Source organism: Antedon mediterranea, chromosome 2 (genome assembly GCF_964355755.1).
Source record: "Antedon mediterranea chromosome 2, ecAntMedi1.1, whole genome shotgun sequence".
Lineage (NCBI taxonomy): Eukaryota > Metazoa > Echinodermata > Crinoidea > Comatulida > Antedonidae > Antedon > Antedon mediterranea.
Window position 1 is genome coordinate 5,759,651 of NC_092671.1, and position 19,808 is coordinate 5,779,458.

A 19,808-nucleotide genomic window follows, 5' to 3' on the forward strand; every position below is an offset into this window, starting at 1 on the left:
TATTCTACTTAGCATCAATATACTGTTATATAAAAAATGTTTAGCAGTTTTGTCGACTGCTAACCAAAACTTACAACACGATTTATGTATTGAAAATCCAACTAGTAAGTTAACATTTGTTGTGTGTCTTTATCTAGGGTAGACAAATGCTTATGATACCTCAAGAGAAGATATAGCTTAAATATGAGCTTGAAATAGCCAGCATTAATGACGCTGGAAGTGCTAGCTAGCCTAGGCCATCATACCAGTCACCGTGACCGTGTGAGTGAAATACACGGCGCGGTCGTGGTTGTGAGGTGACACATCCATAGCCTAACGGGGCCTAGGCCTAGACCGTATTACCAAAACACATTATGCATTGTGGGCGAGAAGATGAGAGAGAGGTTTTTATAAGGAGCCGACGTCTATGTACAATATTCTCAGTCTCTCCTCGCTAGGACAGGTTATTTTATTTATAGGCCCTATATATATACCGGGCGCCAGAAATTTAGGCTGGTTATCATAGAGTAGGCCTATTAATGTAGTTTTGTCAAACGAAAGTATCGAAAAGGTTATTGATAATCGATCACCCTGTTACCGCAATCATTATTATCTATCTACTACACAGCACTCACACTATACTAGTGATTTAGATGATGATAAATGATGTCATCATCTCATGTATTGATGGTAAGAAGCTTGTATAAAAGGATTCTCAAACTGCACCATGGACTTCCTATTGAAATGAAAGCAATTGGTGACCAATATGTCAAATCAGAGTTCAAGAATCACAAAACAGCAAAGGAAGAAGAAGTAAAGATATTTATAGCAGAATGGATGGTACGGCACTAACACCATAAAATTATAGGCCTACTATTAATAAATAATGTCCATTATATAAAATAGTCTGAGTATACTTAACTAAGAAAGGCTTTTCTACACTATCAAACTTTGTGTGAAAAAAATGTGATGTGCCCATACATGTATTGACTTTGACATGATGATGTCATATCACTACCATATTTAGGAATATTTAAAAACAATAATCTGTTCTATTGACAGTTAATAACTTCTCCCGCAAGTTTTTAATGGTAAATAGATAGATTTCTATACAGCACCAATATTAAAAAGATGACAGGTGGTATCACTTGATTGACAATTGAATTGTTGCTTTAAAATCTATTGAAATACATGTATTACTAAGATTAGTAAAAGACTATGTGAGTAATCAAGAACCAAATTAGCATATGAAATATACGACTTCGCGCCGACAGTTAATTACGAGATCAAGCATTTTCCATACATTTACATACATTCTATTTTCTTATAGAATTACGCAAAACAACTCGAGGAACAGTTATCTAGAAAGTCATCATTGGGCAGTTCGATAGATGTCAGCCGGTTAGACAGCTTCAGGCCTGAACAAATCGGACAATTGTACGAACTTCACGTGGAAACTAAAAAACCATCACAATTTATACCACCAGAAAATATATCATGATAAAATGGAGAAATAATATTCGGCGTCTAAACGCAAACATTCAGATTCAGATTCGATTTATTAAGTCATTCATACATAGTACAATGATAATTGTTTTCTTGGCAGAAAAACACAAATAAAACAATACACACAATATGTACATTCGTGAACATGGAACTAACAACTGATCAAGCAATATAAAATACAAAAAGACCTTATGACCTATCTTTGGAACTCATTGTTGTGTAGCCTATGCATATAACACATAAAAATACATTGTGATGATAGATTCGAGCCAAAACCAGTACTATGCGCCACTTTGTACCATCATGAAGACATAGCTTTATTTCTCCATGGTAGGCCTACCATTAAAGCTGCACTTGTTCCGTTTAACGGAACGGAAGACAGTGCCGTTTTGTTAAACAATGGGAAAATATATACAGAGTTGAATGGTGCCGTGTTCCGTTCCGTGAAACAGAGCAGGCACGAATTTAGCGTTAAGAATGGAACTATTAAATTAGATTAGACTAATTTTATACCTTCATGCTTTAAGCTTATTTGTTATAGGCCAAACGTTTGTAAATGTATTTCTAATTTGAATTGTTTTGAATGTTTTCTCAGTTAAAGCCGGCTAATATAGGTAATTCAGCTTGGTTCCCACTAGGACAAAACGCAAGAACATAAGCGCAACACAAGCGAGTTGTCCAATCACAACGCGATGGATCATTGAACCGTCGCTTGCCACGGGTCACCTTGCTTGTGATGCGTCTACGTCCTTACGTTTCGTCCTAGTGGGAACCAAGCTTTATTAATATAGCTGCGTATGACGCATGACGTCATTATATTGAACTAGAAACTGCTAAATAAACTTTAGTGTTATCTTGAGAAGTATTAATAATACTTAAAGGATTAATAATTCTAGTAAAACTATATACGATAATTAAGTATTGTAAATCTATTTTTCCTGATTGATATATTAATTAGGTTATGGGATTGGCATGTGGATCCTGTATAATATTTAGAAACGCGATTGGGAAACCGTGAAAACAATCTGGTCAAATGGTTGGGAAATCTGCATATCAAGCAGAAGGTTCCGTGTTTGTATCTTGGTTGGGGCGACTTTTTCTCATTCTCACAGATTTCCTCATCTTTATCATTTCAAATTATGATTAGGCCTACATTTCAGTATAGCACCGGACGGTTTAGTATTTATTCTGTACCTGTGATGTTTATATATATATATATATATAAGTTTGGTTATCTAAAAACAATTAAGGGCTTGTACTAAGAAAAGGGACGGAAATATAATGGGTTTGGCCCAAAATACTAGATCATGCCACGGATGTGTTGACCTGCGTCACTATGTTATCTTCAGTGTACGTCAATGTGAGGCGCGGGTGTGGGGGTCAAATGTGTTGATGAGGGTTGATGAAACGGAAGATGAGGAACAGCATATATAAAGGTATACATTGTATAGGCTACCTGTTGTCAGTAGGTAAACATTTTAACGGAGAAAATGAACTCGAAAACTGTGATACTGGGCCTAAAATCCATATTACTCCTTCACATAACAGTAGGCCTAACGATAGAAGAATCTGCGAGAGTGAAAAAATCGCACTAAATTCTCAAGCGATAGTTTAATGACGAAACAATAGTAATAAACCTAAATGTTTAAACTTAAATATCCAATCAAATCAGTTCATTCTGTAATAATATTGTGTAACCACAACTTGAAATGTGACGTCAACAAGTGTTGAAGCGCCGGAAATGATAAATTGGTGTCATAGAAGCTGCGAATAAAGAACTAATAGATATAATGCAACATTTTGTATTCTTTGGTAATGTGCTTATTTTATCATTATGGCCGACTAAAACGGGAGTCTTGTCATGTAGGCCTATGCTCCAGGGCTACATGACAAGACAAGACTCTCGATATTACGGCTATTATGTTTACGGAAATTGATAATTCGTTCAAGTTAGTAGTGTAGGCCGCACTTAATCCCAAATCCCATTTCCGTGTTGAAGTGAAGTGTTGAATACTGACTTTCTGTAATAATTTACAAAAATTAAATAACTGGCACATGTAATACTAAATTCTTCCACCGGAACTATTTTCACCGGTCAAATTATCCATGGTTTGATAGGCCTAAGTGGTCACTTATCACTTATTTCTGGAGGTCACAAAAATACCACATGGGGTTGGCGAGTGGACAAAATAAATTTTGTAAAGTACTGGTCAAGAACGACACTACATACCAATAAAGATCAATTGATGTAATCTACAGGTCATTGACTGACTGATTGATTGATTGATTGACTCTCGCTATCAACTTTAGGTGACAACAAAAATGTGATGTGCCCATATGGACATGATGATGTCATATCATTACCATATTTGAGCCTATCACTACCATATTTGGGAACATCACACTTTGTTTTGTCAAACTCGTTTGATAGTGTAGACAAGAAAAAAAGCTAATATATAATATGAGAATTATGAAACATTAGGCATGACCTACCCGCAGAGATAGTTCAGGTCGCTCACGTTCTTAGACATTTTCTGAGTTCCATTCCCACTAATTATTAATGTTGTAACTTTAGGTTAAGTCGTATTATTGACGCTGTTAAGGTAAAAAGTTTAAAATCGTAATTATTAGGCCTCTCTTAATATTTGTCTTGACTGACCTTAAAAACAGATCAGCAAACATGCCACCTGAAATATCCAACAAATATACAAGAACGTTATAATGTTGTGTGAATAAAATATTTACATTAAGTATTAGGCCTAACATCGAGTTTAGATTAAATTATTGTGAAGGAATTTAATTTACAACCCGTTGCCCATTGTTCAGAGAGGACATCTGGTAGAAGCTACCTTGCTAGTATCAAAGGATTTGATAGGGAAGTTTATCTATATCTAGTGCACAAAGTAGAATGAAGAACCCGAGATACACACATTAGGCCTAACATCGAGTTTAGATTAAATTATTGTGAAGGAATTTAATTTACAACCCGTTGCCCATTGTTCAGAGGACATCTGGTAGAAGCTACCTTGCTAGTAGCAAAGGATTTGATAGGGAAGTTTATCTATCTAGTGCACAAAAATAAAGAACCCGAGATACACAAATTAAAAAGATACGCAGACTATAGATGATATTTAATGTCATAATAGGGCCTAACAATCTTGATATTAAATTGAGCGGCCGAGCTGCGTATTGTCTGAGTAGCTTCTATTCATATTGACCTTCTAAGATCAACAACACAATATTTTCAATAATTGACACGTACATGCTTCTTCTATATTCACGTCAAGTACAGACATAATTGAAACGAGTATGTGAAATTGTTTTTTAACATGTTTGGACGTTTGAACTTTGATGCTATTTAAATTCATAGTTTTCCCCATAGTTATACATATATAGTGTATACTATGTCTAAGTCCATTTCAATAATTGTAATAAGCAATATAACAATTGATTCTTTTCTACATAAAGTTGTATATTGTTTTTTAACATGTTTGGACGTTTAAACTACAGCTCATCTCATACCTTGTCATGAAACGTTTGTACCTTGTCAAAATATTAGATTGAAAAAATTCTAACTAATTTGAATGTAAAACATGGCAGGAAATACAGAATTCCATGGAAACTAATTTCAACGCCAACGTCTTGTCACTTCTTTAAACCACTGAGTGATGAAATTTCATGCTCAATTATCACGTACCGTAGTCATTGCCTTTGATTTAATCACATTGGCTTTTCATGGCAAAATCCTATCGTTGTTACAAATGTCACGTACGTAAACCTATAATAATCAATATCAAATTTTCTTAGAGACAAATTATTGGTGCTTTAATGAGTGTTGAGCTATAGTTGATGCTATATAAATTAATTTTCTCTGTAGTTATACTATTTCTAAGTGCATTTCAATAATTATAATAAGTAAGCAATATAATAATTGATTCTTTTCTACATTGTGGATTGTAACAATTTATCACAGTACTTATTATTCAAATTAAGCCGAATGATAGTAAGAATTTATAGAGAGATCAGTTAGAGGGAAAATGGCAAAATCAGCACTGTGGTCAAAACAATATAGATTATCTGATAACATTCCTAGAAAGTTGTTTTGCCATTTTTCCCCTGACTGTTATATGTAAGCCTCATAACATTATCTGAAATATGTTATCACAAATTTGTCGCGACGCATCCCGGACCTAATTTTACGCCACCACACCTATGAGTTTTTCAAATGAAGAATCATATTATATTTTGAATTTGCAATTTTTCGCTGTAATAATAAAAGACTGCTCTGGAAAACTTCGCCGTGCGGCCACGGCTGTGGACGTGTATATCGTAAATTGAACTGAAATTGCGGCAGCTACAGGGGCTATCAATAAGCTGCAGTAAATAATGCAGGTTTGAAAACGGTGGTTATGGAATGCATTATCAAAGTAGGCCTACAGTAGTAAGGGAAGGAAATGATTATATAAGTATTAGACCACAATAAGCAAAGTACAGTTTTGTTTCCAAGGACAGTATTGCTATATAATGACAGTCATAATCATCTGGTTATAATTTCCCACACTTCTTACATAATATAAATTATTACGGTAGATATTTATGAATTCATAGTAATCTTTTTTTGTTTTGCATATAGAAGATGTTTACAAAATAATATCACGGATCCATTTAGATGGTATTCAATTAGTGTGATCATACCATTGACTTTGTACAAAAAAATAAGCTATAGGCCTAAGTAATTGTGTGGAAATTCATTTAAACCAAAACACGGACTGCAATCCGCAACGTAGGCCTACTATTAGGTCTACACGGCAATAACAGTAAGTACAGTAAATGAAGGAGATAAAAATCAATCGTTATCTTATCATTATTATCATATATAGGCCTAGCAAATTATCAAAACAAACCATATTCTAAAAACAACTAAAATGTTTTTATGTTGTAAGGAGAGCTCGTTACAACACAAACGACATCTGTCGTCGATATCTTTATCGAATAAATTATTCTATAGGTGTAGGCCTAGATTACACTTGCAGAGGCCTACTTTGTGCGTGGGAACGAAGTCAAGGTCGTTCCCGAAAAGCAACTTATGCGATTTCATATTAGGCCTATATTTATCCGTGATATGTGTATTTAAAATTACAAGGACCAGTGTATTTACTTATACGTAGGCATTGACTCTATATACACTATTGTTTCATGAGTATGATACAATATTTTTGGGTTATATATCCGTTTTAAATCCAGCGTATTGCCGTCCGATTGAACGATTGTATACTATAACGTAACGACCTTCAAACAAATTTTATTAAATAAGTTATTAGAAAATTACAATTTTTTTTTCAAAACGGATGATGTTGTAACACTGTCACAGTAGTGGATCAGCGACGGGATAAAAAAAACCACACCCATGAACAGGTAGCTAGCTCTGTGTTTAAATTGTCTATTGTTTCAAGCTCACTATTAAACCATAGTTTGACAAAAAAGTGTGATGTGCCCAAATATATAGTAGTGATGTTCCCAAATATGTTAGTCATATGACATCATCATGTTCATATATGGGCACATCACATTGTTGTGTCACATAAACATTTCATAGTGTAGACAAGGCTTAAAATAAACCTTACAATAACTTTGATAATGAACCCACTTATTTTCTAACAACGGTGAACAGAATAAGAATCGTGAAATAACCCCATTTTTTTAAAGTTTGTTTATTCTATTCAGGACTTTTTAGTAATGTTGAAGAAGATAGGAATTTTAGGCTTACTGATTTTCAATGAATGACAATCGTTAACCGGGTAACATTGGTAATAAATAGGATTTTTTAATGTACATTCATTGGTCTTTCGATTGATATGTTTTTCCATAAGAAAATACTTTAAATTTGCATAATTTTTAGAGTCAATTTTAGTGATTTTCCTATCCTAACATTAGGACATGGAATGTGATATTGATAATATTATGAAATCTTGATATCATTAAGATTCAAATTTCAAACGCGAAATTGTTAAATACTTTTATGAAATTATCACAGCTGTTTTCATACAATTAAAATGTGCGTCATAAAATATAGTAGTTTTGTTGTTTTCGATGTCTTATCAGTACAGTAGCGTTTCACTTTCGTCACTGCAGTTAAAAATAATAATACATAAAACATGTTTTTATTACGTTGTTTCTAAAAATGGTTAGATTATTTGTTTTTTTTATTGTTACATCACGTTTTAAAGGTATATAATATAATAACACCCATATTTCTTTTGTTCCAAAATTCTACTTTTGCAAGGTTTCCACCAAACCTATGTTATTATTACATGTTTATATTTATTAATACACTAACACTTTCTTTGTGGAAATAATAGTTATATAATAATTTCGAACTTCTTAAAAATCAAAAGTGATTGTTATGTAATTCTAATTAATAAACTGACCAAACAACACAAATGTATTTGGCTTTCGAATCTATTATTATACAATTCAACTTAACTTTTGTTTCTTTGTAATTTCTTTGCATTATGAGAACATTGTTGATTTGGTGTTTGGTTTTTGTGTCGCCCACACATCACTGATTTTAACACCAAAATGACTCATAATAATGCTTGCGTGACTAATCAATCAGAAGTTATCAATTTTGTAAAGAACGTAAATTTAAATTATAATTAGAAAAGAAATATTGTTCATTACTTCGAACTCTGTATATCAATGTATTGTTTTAATATCAATCACTGTTGAAGCATGACTACATTTTATTGCTCCATGCTTGAGTGAACGTCATCTCCTCTCTCTTGTTGCATGCTTTCGAATCAGGGCCTTGATTTTGTGCAAAATAATAAATAATATAACATACTTTTTTAAAATTACAGTTTTAAAATCAACATTCTCATTACAAATCGAAAAAAACCTTAAAATATTGAAATGAAGCTCGTGCACAAAAAAATTGGAGTGAAATTTCATGTAAAATTGAAATCTTTTACTTTTGACAATTTCTTCGGGACATTGTTGGGATTGAAGCGTTTTTTTGCGTTTGGTTTAAGCTTACAGTGAAATCGTCGACCGATACAATGCCGCTAATATCCGTTTGCCGATGTTACTAATACAAATCTATAGAGAATACAAAACTTTGACAGTAGGCCCATAGAGATATAATATCTCTATGGTAGGCCTAATTATCATATTTAAAATAATAAACACACACGTTTGGAATCTATAATATGACATGACAGATAACATATGGGATATAGGAAAATTTGGAAACGTTCCGTGCTCTTATAGTTATCCTCTTTATTAGCTATACTCTACCTAATTAAAAATGGGTTAAGTTGCTAAAAAAAAAATAAATTGCTGGTTGTTTTTTCTCCAATGTATTGGGACTTTTAATAAGAATGAGATTGCTTGATCATGAAAAAAAACTTAGGCCTATTCCTCGTAGAACGATGGATATCACACTACCAGGAGTGAAATTCCGACTCATAGTATTGTTACAAGTACGTCACAGCCGGGTAACCGTCATAATGGCGGATTAATTCATCCATTTGAGTCACATAATCCTACATTATTTGATTAAATCCTCACAAGCATAATCACTGGTATTCGAGTATAATCGAAAGTTTGAATGAGGAGTAACATATAATCGTGATGACCTCAGAAATCGGGTTTGCGTTAAATGAAATAAAGATTGTCTGCCACCGGAACTTGATCCATATTAGGAAATAGGCCATATTAGTACGCGTGCCTTGGCATAGAATATAAACAACACTTGGCTTCTTCTGGTGTCAGTTGTAGGATAAATCGCACGCTGCTTGGAACTCTATTGAATCTGAGAACAATTTCTAGAATTATTATTTGTGTGTTCCACTAACTTTGAAGATGAAAATCCAAATAACATTAGCGTGTTTATTAGCTGTTGTGGTGTACTGTTCAGGAAGAAGAATTAAACGTAAGTAACAGAATCCAAGTAAAGTATAAGATAGAATAAAGATTTCCTTTAAACATTTTTTTTAAATTTAGGTCACAGACTGTATACCGTTTCCTTTGTTTAAAAAAAAGAATAATAGCATACTACAGTATATTGATAATTCTAATAGGCCTATATATTGTAATTTTGTTGTGACTATTACTCTTGATTTTTTCTCTAACTTTATCCGTGGGACATACCAGCCAGTATGTATACAAATCCTCCTTGCTTAAAACCGGTACAGTACAGATATATGAGAAGATGCAGTCCCTTGACCTAGTAATCTGATACCGAATTCCTAACTTCATGCTATTTTTGTTTATAAGCTATGGTAAATCCGTTCTGTCGTATGGAGCTATTATCTAATAATGTCCAGTTATACTACCTGTACTATATTTTGTGTTTAAAACAAAAACGGCAGTGATATGCAATGGTTAAGATTCTAAATTATGTACGCATAAAGAAACCGGAAAAAGATACGACGTTATTACGTAATCATAGTTAGGCCTACCCGCTTCTCCAACCAATATCTTGTGTAAGATAAACAATTATAAAGAATTTTATTTATATTGAAGATCTTGCCTCAATTTGCAATGTTTTACAATACATATTTCCTTAAACAAGCACATGTTTATCGATTTCGTTTAAAAAAGGTTACAACACAGAGTATAACATTTGTTAATGAAAAGGCAGACGAAATAAAAAAAAATTATGGAGTTTTGTTGACAACATGATGAGACAGGTGGTTCTACTGTACCAATGATTAATACATTTGTTCGCTGTACTTTTCTTGGTGGTTACTGAATGTGATAGGTCAATTAAACTTTGTAATACAGCCCTATTAAACTATGGACCTATAAATTAGAATGTATAGGTCCATGATTAAACAAATAAAGTAACTTTGTTGTACGGGTATTGTGTTATTTTAAAATTAATTTTAGAATTACTGTATTGGTTAATTTAAAGAGGGCGACAACACAGCAATATTTCATACCTTTTGTAATTTTGTAAAGTCATGGAAAGAGTGAAATTCTTCCCTGGTAAAGTGAAATGTAATTGTAATAAAACACTAGTGCAGTGGCTTTAAGATTGAACATTTTCAACATCAGTACCCAACTTTGGACACATTGAACTTTCGACTATAAATCTGATGGGTTGGCTTAAGTGATTTAAATCCTGATGATGAAAAAAATAGTAAACTGTCTAATAATAAAACAGCAGGGAATGAATATTAATGATTTTTTTAGTCTAACTCCTGAACCTGGTATAATACTGGAACATTGCTGAAGGGAGACAAGACTCTCCATCGTATAGATGTATGGTACAGTAAATGTCATCACTGAGCCTAGCACTTTATTATAAGAAGATTTCATTTAACATTAGAAATATCAGCGCATTAGTCTGTCATTCGCTAAGTGCATTAAAATATACCAGAACTGATGATGTACAGTAGTAGTAAATTACGCGAGATGTAATAATGTTTATTAATTAAATTAACTAAAAGATATATCAATTGAACCATGTAAATGAATATGATGCATCATGACTTGACTATTTTCTAGAACTGGTTATTTTCTGGTAAATATTTATCAAGATAAAAGATGATTTTTTTTTTGCTTCAGATTTTCCTTTTTTTCCCTAAAATGTTATATAAAAATTGTAATTTTGAAATTTATAACAACTTGTCTGCAATACAGATACATTCAATGGAGAATCAGCACCATACGAGTAAGCATTTGAAAGATAATGGTACATGTATTTAATTGTTTTTTTGTTTGTTTAATTGATTAACTTATATAGTTGGATGAAGCCATGTCCGGTATCCAATAATTAGCATCCATGGTAGAATCGAATGTTTTTTTTAAAGATAGGCTATATATCAAAGGCTAGCAGGAAGTGATACTGTATAATGTACGTACTGTATGGGAATTACTTCATTTTTTAACGGTGACGATGAGAGGATTTGTGAGACTTAAAAAAACCTGCCGCAGCCCCATTGACCTACGTGATTACTTGAAGAAAAGAACAAACTAATCTATATATGTGTACCGCCAAACCAAAACCAGGCGTTTGTCGGCAGCAAGGGATTTCTGTAAAATGCTTCTGAATGTGTAAAACCTATATCTTGACCATTTTTAGTTTTTTAAATATTCTTACAGAAAATTTACCGTAGATTCCAAAAATCTATGTATTTTAAAGAAATTATAAGTATAAATCAATGAAAATAACATTTTAATGAGACCCCCTTTTTCGTCTTTGGTGAAAAAATCAAGTTCTATTCTGTAATTTGTGTCTATTTCTAACCAACTTTTACCACTTTGATTATGAGAAGACCCCTTAATGTGTGGTATTTTTAGAAAGCTCGTGAAAAAATCTTTCCAAAGATGAAGGTTGTAGGTCATGTAAAATAATAGTATAGCCAATCAAACACATTCTTTAATAACCTTTTGGTATAAGCAAACCAGTCTTGTTGCTACGGAATCCTGAAACAGGCAATTTGATTGGCTAACAGAGTGGCTCAAGTCATTGAAGCGTTAAATTTGCCTTTAACAGCTATTCAAAGTACACTGAGGAAGCGGTAAGGTTTTAACAAAACATTCTTACTGTAAAAAACATTCAATATTAATTTATACTTGCTATTTATGCATCCTAGATAATAATAAAACAACATAGAATAGTTTAATGATTTATATAATATGAAAAGTAGAAATATTGGCTTCGCTAGCGAATCATAAACAACAAGAGGTTAGAAAGTACGAAATGACTTTCTAGCGCGACACACTCAGTTTGGTGAACACAGAAACACTTTTGATCAAAATATTAGGCCTAGCCTAGGCATAAGATAAGAGATGAACTGTATGCCAGCTTAGTACTTCAAGTTAGCCTAGTAAAACCACCTAGCATACCTTGGTCTAGGCCTAGGCCAAAAAAATGATTTTTTAATGTGTTTAAAAAAGTTTAATTTAATTTTTCATTCTGTTTTCAGATCTTGATTGGTAATACTGTAATGTAATACCAATAGTTTTGACAGTGGTGGTGATGCTGTTGCTACTTTCTCAAACAACTCCAATAATGGTGATACGATGCTTAATATAACTTTACAAAAATGACTTTGATTCTGATACATGAAACATGTATTCTATTATGCAACGTAACCCTGAATAAAACCGTGAAATAACTGTATAGAAAAATATGTATGTATTTAAAAGACCCGGCACAAAAGATGAAAATACTGTTGTTGTAACACGCAGCCTGAAATGACCAAAATGTTATAATTTAAAGTGTACCAATTGTAAATAAATTTAAACACATCAAACACAATCAACTGTCTGTGTATCTTTAATTTTGGTTCGTTTCTATGTGTTTATTAATAGTACTTATTATAGTTATTACAAGCCTCACACATAACATAAGTTTAGTAAAAAAAAGTTTACTAACGTATGTTGTTATTTGAAGTCTCATTTGACAATGTTAATGTTACTGGATTTCTTTGAAATTTTTAATGATTATAGAAAAATGTATTAGTTACATTTGTGCTAAATTTCAAAGTCATAGGTATACTACAAGTTAGCGTTGTCAAGGTGAACATGAGTCGCTGTCTGCCAGCACATTTAAACTTCCTGTTTGAACTATTGTTTATCTTTGAATGCATTTTTCACTGCTAAATAAAAATTAATTCTTACTTGTATTTCTTTACTTATTGTATCATAACTCTAAAAATACTTGACCAAATTGAATAATTTTTTCAGTATTTTAAAGCAAATTATGTGCTCTGTACAAATATCTTTAAAACTCAAAATGTCACATTTACGACAAATGCCTGGTTTTGATTTGGCTGTACACATATGTAATCATGTGTATTTCATTCATTCAACATTTATTTAGAAACAATAAATAAAAGGAGAATAGATTTACAATAGCTTTCCTAAAAAAATCATAAATGTTTTAGATATTCGATGTGATGCATACAGAAAAGAAAGAAAGACTACTAAATTTATCTCCAAGAAACCCACAGTTGACAATAATATAGTGGACTATTATAATCATCTGTTCTATTCTTGTATATTGTTTGTCATTGTATTTTAATCCGGAGTTCCGTTGCCTTAGAGCATAATCGCCACAGTTGTCTTTATTTTCCGTCCCATTGCCAACTTGAACCTAAAATTCACGCTTTTGTCACGCAATATGCCAAATATAGTTAAATGCCTTATTATTATAACTAATTTATATTAATATAAATCTTTAATAGATAAGACAGATAAGTCAAAGTAGTTTTGATAGTTCGGCGTAGGTGTTATATTGATGACAATACTGTAGTTATCAACTATTATACTTTTACATACAACCCTATATATATATATATATATATATATATATATATATATATATATATATATATATATATATAATTCAATTCGAAATTATAGAGTAGGCCTACTACTGTGGCAATCAATCAATGTCTTGATGAATTTACAATTTCAATAAATACTGTGAAGAAATCAAGGTTATTTTTAACCATGGACACAATGTTATCAAACACGAAGGTCCAATCAATTAATTGTGCGTGTCTTTAAGATAAATAACTTGATTAAAAAATAAGTTAATTAAAAAAAATGTAGTGTAAAGTACACGTACACACAAAAGAAGCTACCAACGTGTGTATTGTGTGTAAATTAGTTGTGAAGAGAAGGCAAACGCTACATTTCATCTAGGCATGACCAATTTCATTTCTGGGTTTAAATTAATATCTCTTGATTAAATTAATTCATTTTTGATGAGCAAACCCCAAAACAAGCTCAATCAAGTTGTACACTCAATGGGTTTATGGTCTGGTTGCCTGATAGATCCATAAATAACAAAAAACACCGCTCATCTCACAATAACTACCGTACTGTCTACAGGCATCTCAATATTCATAGCCTCTTTTTTCCCAGACGTGCTTTGGGGTGTGCGCATGTCCAGTCCGGGTTTTCAGATTATAAGTTACCGCATGGTAACTGCTTTATAATGTTTCCATTCTCTTTAAAATAACTTCCTAAAGGAGTGGCGCGAAACGTCACGCCACCGCACAATGTCATCCCGCTGTTGTCTGTGTAGGCTAACACTAGTAACTGTTGCATGTCAACAAAATCTGCCGATGATTGAACCTGAAATCTTCATACCTTGATCATGCTATCTATAAATTTTACCGAAGGTTTACAATTTCATTTCAGATAAAGTTATGAATTTATGACAGGAGTGATATATTGAATTGCAATCGGATGATGCTCCTTTTATCCACATCGAACGTTAAACTTACGATGTTGGAATTTGTCTATGGATCTCTTTGCCTATAATATTAAGATTACGAGATTACATGACATTACTATCTTAAGATTCCGATGAAGTCTCAACGGTGATTATCCTGATGTTAGGTGTAAAACATTTGTCAAAGTGTTATTTCCCGTTGATCCTAATCCGCGAACCAAATAAGGCATGTTCCCGTTGCCTCGGTACCTCGCCGTAATATAATATAATGAATAATAATAATAATATACTGAAGTGTGTTGGAATAAAAATAATTCCAACAAACTATATAAGATAAAATACGATCTTTCGTCAATTTCTACAAAAAATGCCAGTTAAAGAAACGTGCGCGCGTAAAATCAGTTTGCGTTTTAGTTAAAGTTACGTGAAACCCTATTTTAAGGAATACCTTTTCGATCCAACGATGTTCCCCTTTAATACAGTAGAGATGTACCGGAATATAGGTTGGCTTAGTGATCTGTATATTTCTTCTCGTTTTACTGATATAGGGATGTCGCCCTTTCTTTAGATTGCCAAGTTAATTTTGATAATCTGTTTTTTACAGGACCGAATTGCGATTCGTCAAATGGGAAAAAGGTAGATGGATTCAGCTGTGGTGATGGACAATGCATATGGAAAAGCTTGGTAATAATCTACTTATAACTACTGCTAGTATAAGATATATCGATAAGGATCGAAGAAAACTTAATAGTACAGTAGATGAATTTACTACACGCTGTAAAGTCATCTACTTACGTTAAGTAACTCTGTAGAGTCAGTATTGATTAGTTTTCAGTTTCAGTCTTTTTTATAAAGATAGGTGTCTATTTCAATACAGTTTAAGCTTAAATTTAGTTTTTATTGGTTTTGTTATGATACTGTACAGCAACGCAACTGTTGTTTTCCTAAACACGTTTAAAACTGTGTTTTTTCAGCAACCACGCGATGGAGAACAAGACTGTTGTAATAGATGACTATTTCAATACAGTTTAAGCTTAAATTTAGTTTTTATTGGCTTTGTTATGATACAGCAACGCAACTGTTGTTTTCCTAAACAAGTGTAATACTGTGTTTTTTCAGCAATGCGATGGACAACAAGACTGTTTTAATCGATTTGATGAAGAAGACACGTTATGCGGTGTTGATACGTACGTTTGTAAAGAAGACGAGTTTGATTGCGGAGACGGCTCTTGCATCAGTGCCTCCAAAAGATGTAACAATAAAAGAGAATGTAAAAATGGGGATGATGAGAAAAATTGTGACGATATGTATTGTAAGTCGACTATTTAATGTTATCTATCGATTGAATATTGTTAATTCGGTCCAACAATTTGTAGGTTAATTATCCAATAATTTAATCCGAATGATTTATTAACTTTATTATTATAGCTTTGAAAACAAGATCGTCATTAGTACGGTGTCGCATGACATACAATGTAAACACATACCGTATTCAGTACAGCTGTGTTTAAAGAATAAATACTATTTAGTCTCATTGCTCTAAATTCAGATCCGTTAAGTATAAAAAAACAAACATCTCTGTGTATAGTGGTATTGGTACACATTTCTTGATAAAACTGTAGGCCGACATTTAATCATCTTTAATGAATACGGGTCCAAACGATGTATACAGCCAAGCTTAACGTTGTTATTGTTTAATATTATTTTACCATTTCAGTAATCCGACCAAATTGTGACGAGACCAATGGTAAACCTGTCAATGGAATCGATTGCGGTGACGGTCAATGTATATTAACAAACCAGGTTAGATAAGCAACATAAGCCTATAAATACGTTTGTTTATGATATTTATGATTTGTTTTATACAAAGAACACCATCTTTTTAAATGAGGGACTAACTAAAAAAACAGTATACTCACAGTAGCACAGCACAGTAGTATAGTTGAAATACGTACAATATACGAATAAATCCGAATGAAGATCCGAGTGAATATCCGAATGTAGACGTAACAACGAGCATAACGTATATTAGTTTCTTCTTACATTCTCTTCTCCTATCATTTTTGCTGTGTAACGATGTTTTTGTTTATGATTTACATTTGTTTATATACTCAAGACCACCATCTTTTTAAATGAGAGATTAACTAAAAAAAATATTAGTAGTAGTAGTAGTACTCACAGTAGAACTGTTGCATAGTTTAAATGCGAATATATCCGAATGAATATCCGAATGAATATCCGAATGAATATCCGAATGAATATCCGAATGAATATCCGAATGTTGACGTCGTAACAACGACCTGTTGAAACTGCAACAAGAAAGTGCTGCGCAAAGGTATATTGGTTTCTTTAGCTTACTTTCTCTTCTCCTATCATTTTAGCTGTGTAACGATGTTCAGGATTGTTTTAACCGGATGGACGAATCATCTTCGACCTGCCCTGACAAGTTTGCAAATCTTTGTACTAAAACAGAATTTCAATGTGGTGATTCTAAGCAGTGCGTACCGTTAACAGACAGATGCGACGGGAATAAAGATTGTAGAAATAACGCTGATGAATACAAGTGCTCCAACAAAAAATCGTGTGGTAAAGGCAAAATTGACTGTGGCGATGGTGTTTGTTACAAACTAGATAAAGTAAGTTATCCCTTAACAAGCGTGACTTACAAGCGATGGATTATCTGAATTTCGCTTGTGATTGGTCAACTTGCCTGAGTTGCGCTTACGTTCTTGCGTTGCGAACTAGTGGGAACCAAGCTTTAGGACGCAAGGTCGTAAGCGCAACAAAAACGTGTTGATCAATGACAAAGTGAGTTCGGATAATATATTGCTTGTGATTGGCCAATTACTTGCGTTACGTAGCAACCAAAAGATAGTTTCCATCGCAAGGACTAGGGGTAACGCAAATAATTTGACATGTCACAAAATAAATCACATCTGCACAAATTTAAATAGTGAAAACTAATGACCCCAACTATCACGGATTTTCTCATCTTTATTGTTTCATATTATTTATTGTAATAATTGTAATTTTCTGTCTCTCCATAGTTATGCGATGGTCGACAAGATTGTTTCAACAACTCAGATGAAAAACATTGCACACCAAATGTATAAGCATAAATGACGTTCCTAACCTCAAATGAAGTCATTTACCTTTAACCTTTGACCAATGATGACCAGTGACTTTCGAAAGGAACTGTTCATTCAGTTTTAGCAAACTTTGTTTTACATTTAATAATTGTACAGTGATTTTGTGGAGCTAACGTGTATATAGGAATAATGTGTCTGTCTTGTATATTTCAGTGTTGATAATTAAAATAATTAAAACACAAACTTGTTCATTCCGGTTTATGTGTATGTTTTCTGCAATTTTATTGTTAATATTACTTCCAGAATATCACAAACAATTTATTTCCTTCATGAAAGGTGTTGGTTCGGACTCGTTCAGTCGACATAATAACCGATATCAGCATGCTTTCAATATCTCACGTAACTTAACAAACTAAGTAATTGTTTATTAAACCTAAAATTAAATTATTTTATAAAAAGTAGGCCTATAGTTTTTCCTCGCATATTCCCTGTTTTCGTGGGTTTAACACACCTTTTTCTTCCTATTTTTTATCCATAAACAAGTACAGTCAACTCTCCCAATGCCGGACTCTTTGAAAACCAAGAACTCTCTCAAAACCACACAAATTAATATTTACGATTACAAATGTACTCCGAATACGAGACTTTCCGAAAAAACATGACATATTAGGAACATCCCAAACGGTATTGGGACAGTATATATACAGTATATCTAGATTTTTTTATATTTGTTTTCAGCTAAACACATTACAGCACAGGCGTCAATAGAAAAAATAATAGTTTATACCTTTAGAAGTTTGTAATCAATGTAATAGTCTCAATGATATAATGTGGTTAAGGGTGTCACGAAACCTAAGACCACGAAAGCTAAGACCCCCTAAGACCTAAGATCACGAAAGCTAAGACCCAAGACCTAAGATTACAAATATTTATCTTTCGCACCTACCTTGTATTTTAACTCCCAACATTTATTCTGAATACCACACCTTAGAATTGGTACTTTCATGAAAAAGAATCACATAAAAAGTAACAAATACATTTTTAAATTGATGATTTTACAGACATTTTTCTCGCACACAAAATGACTAGCCTACAGTACAGTAGGCCTACCCCATGTTCAATGTTTTTGTTTCTATGGAACGTCAAAAGAGCAAACATTATATAGAGGGCTGAAAACTCTGTGGAGTCCATCTACAGTGTGGATGGAACAATGTAAAATTAAAATTGTAATGATAATAGTATAATCATGCAAGTACGAGGAAATAAATACTGGCAAATAAATTTTAATTAAAAAATCATGATAAGTTTTTTTTTGTTTCGTTTTCTTTCTGTTTTTATACTTGTACTATTATTGTTGCTCTTTTGGCGCTCCATAGAAACAAAAACATTGAGCATGGGGAGCTCGAGGAGTTACATTACAGGATACAAAGTCTCAAAGAAACACATCTGTAAAATCATAAATTTAAAGGATTTATTTATTTGTTATTATGTGTTTCTCCTTCTGAAAGTACTTATAAGTCCTAATTTTAAAGTGTGGTGTTCAGGATAAAGTTAGTCAACAAATTTGGAGTCAAAATACAAGAAAGGCAGGTGCGTAAGAAAAACATCCTCTGAACCAACACAATGGAGTAAATATATACAAACAAACACCCCGTCAAGTTTGTTTGTTGTAAAGAAAAAATATACATTTACTCAACGGGCGAAAATAATGTGAGTTTATCTATGTTTTGCGGTGGTATTAAATTATATTTATGGTAATAAATGAAACCTACTGTGTTTAAAATTATGTATGGATAAACAAGTATTGTTTTTAAGCTGTAGTATATCTTAGAATTTGTAATCTTAGGTCTTGGGTCTTAGCTTTCGTGATCTTAGGTCTTAGGGGGTCTTAGCTTTCGTGGTCTTAGGTTTCGTGACACCCATGTGGTTAAAGTACAGTAACCGAGACCTAAACCAACACTCACATACATTGATGTACTAGAGATGAATACTGGTACAGAGAGAAGAACTGGCTGTCACAATAGCAGATAGGAAGT

The 19,808-nt window shown here is 32.8% G+C and overlaps 2 protein-coding genes across 2 annotated transcripts; both read left to right on the top strand.

Moving 5' to 3' along the window:
* Nucleotides 1–45: 45 nt before the first annotated feature.
* On the top strand, nt 46–3,338 carry LOC140039538 (succinate dehydrogenase assembly factor 3, mitochondrial-like). The gene is made up of 3 exons (XM_072085150.1): nt 46–104; nt 608–819; nt 1,310–3,338. Exons 2-3 carry the CDS (start codon nt 643–645, stop codon nt 1,478–1,480), a joined length of 348 nt encoding a protein of 115 aa, XP_071941251.1. The 5' UTR covers nt 46–104; nt 608–642; the 3' UTR covers nt 1,481–3,338.
* A 5,863-nt stretch (nt 3,339–9,201) lies between these two features.
* LOC140040164 (uncharacterized) lies at nt 9,202–18,023 on the top strand. Its single transcript, XM_072085882.1, has 6 exons — nt 9,202–9,418; nt 15,288–15,367; nt 15,803–15,995; nt 16,401–16,486; nt 17,065–17,319; nt 17,731–18,023. The coding sequence occupies exons 1-6, from the start codon at nt 9,349–9,351 to the stop codon at nt 17,794–17,796; spliced, it is 750 nt and encodes a 249-aa protein (XP_071941983.1). The 5' UTR covers nt 9,202–9,348; the 3' UTR covers nt 17,797–18,023.
* The last annotated feature ends 1,785 nt before the right edge of the window (nt 18,024–19,808 follow it).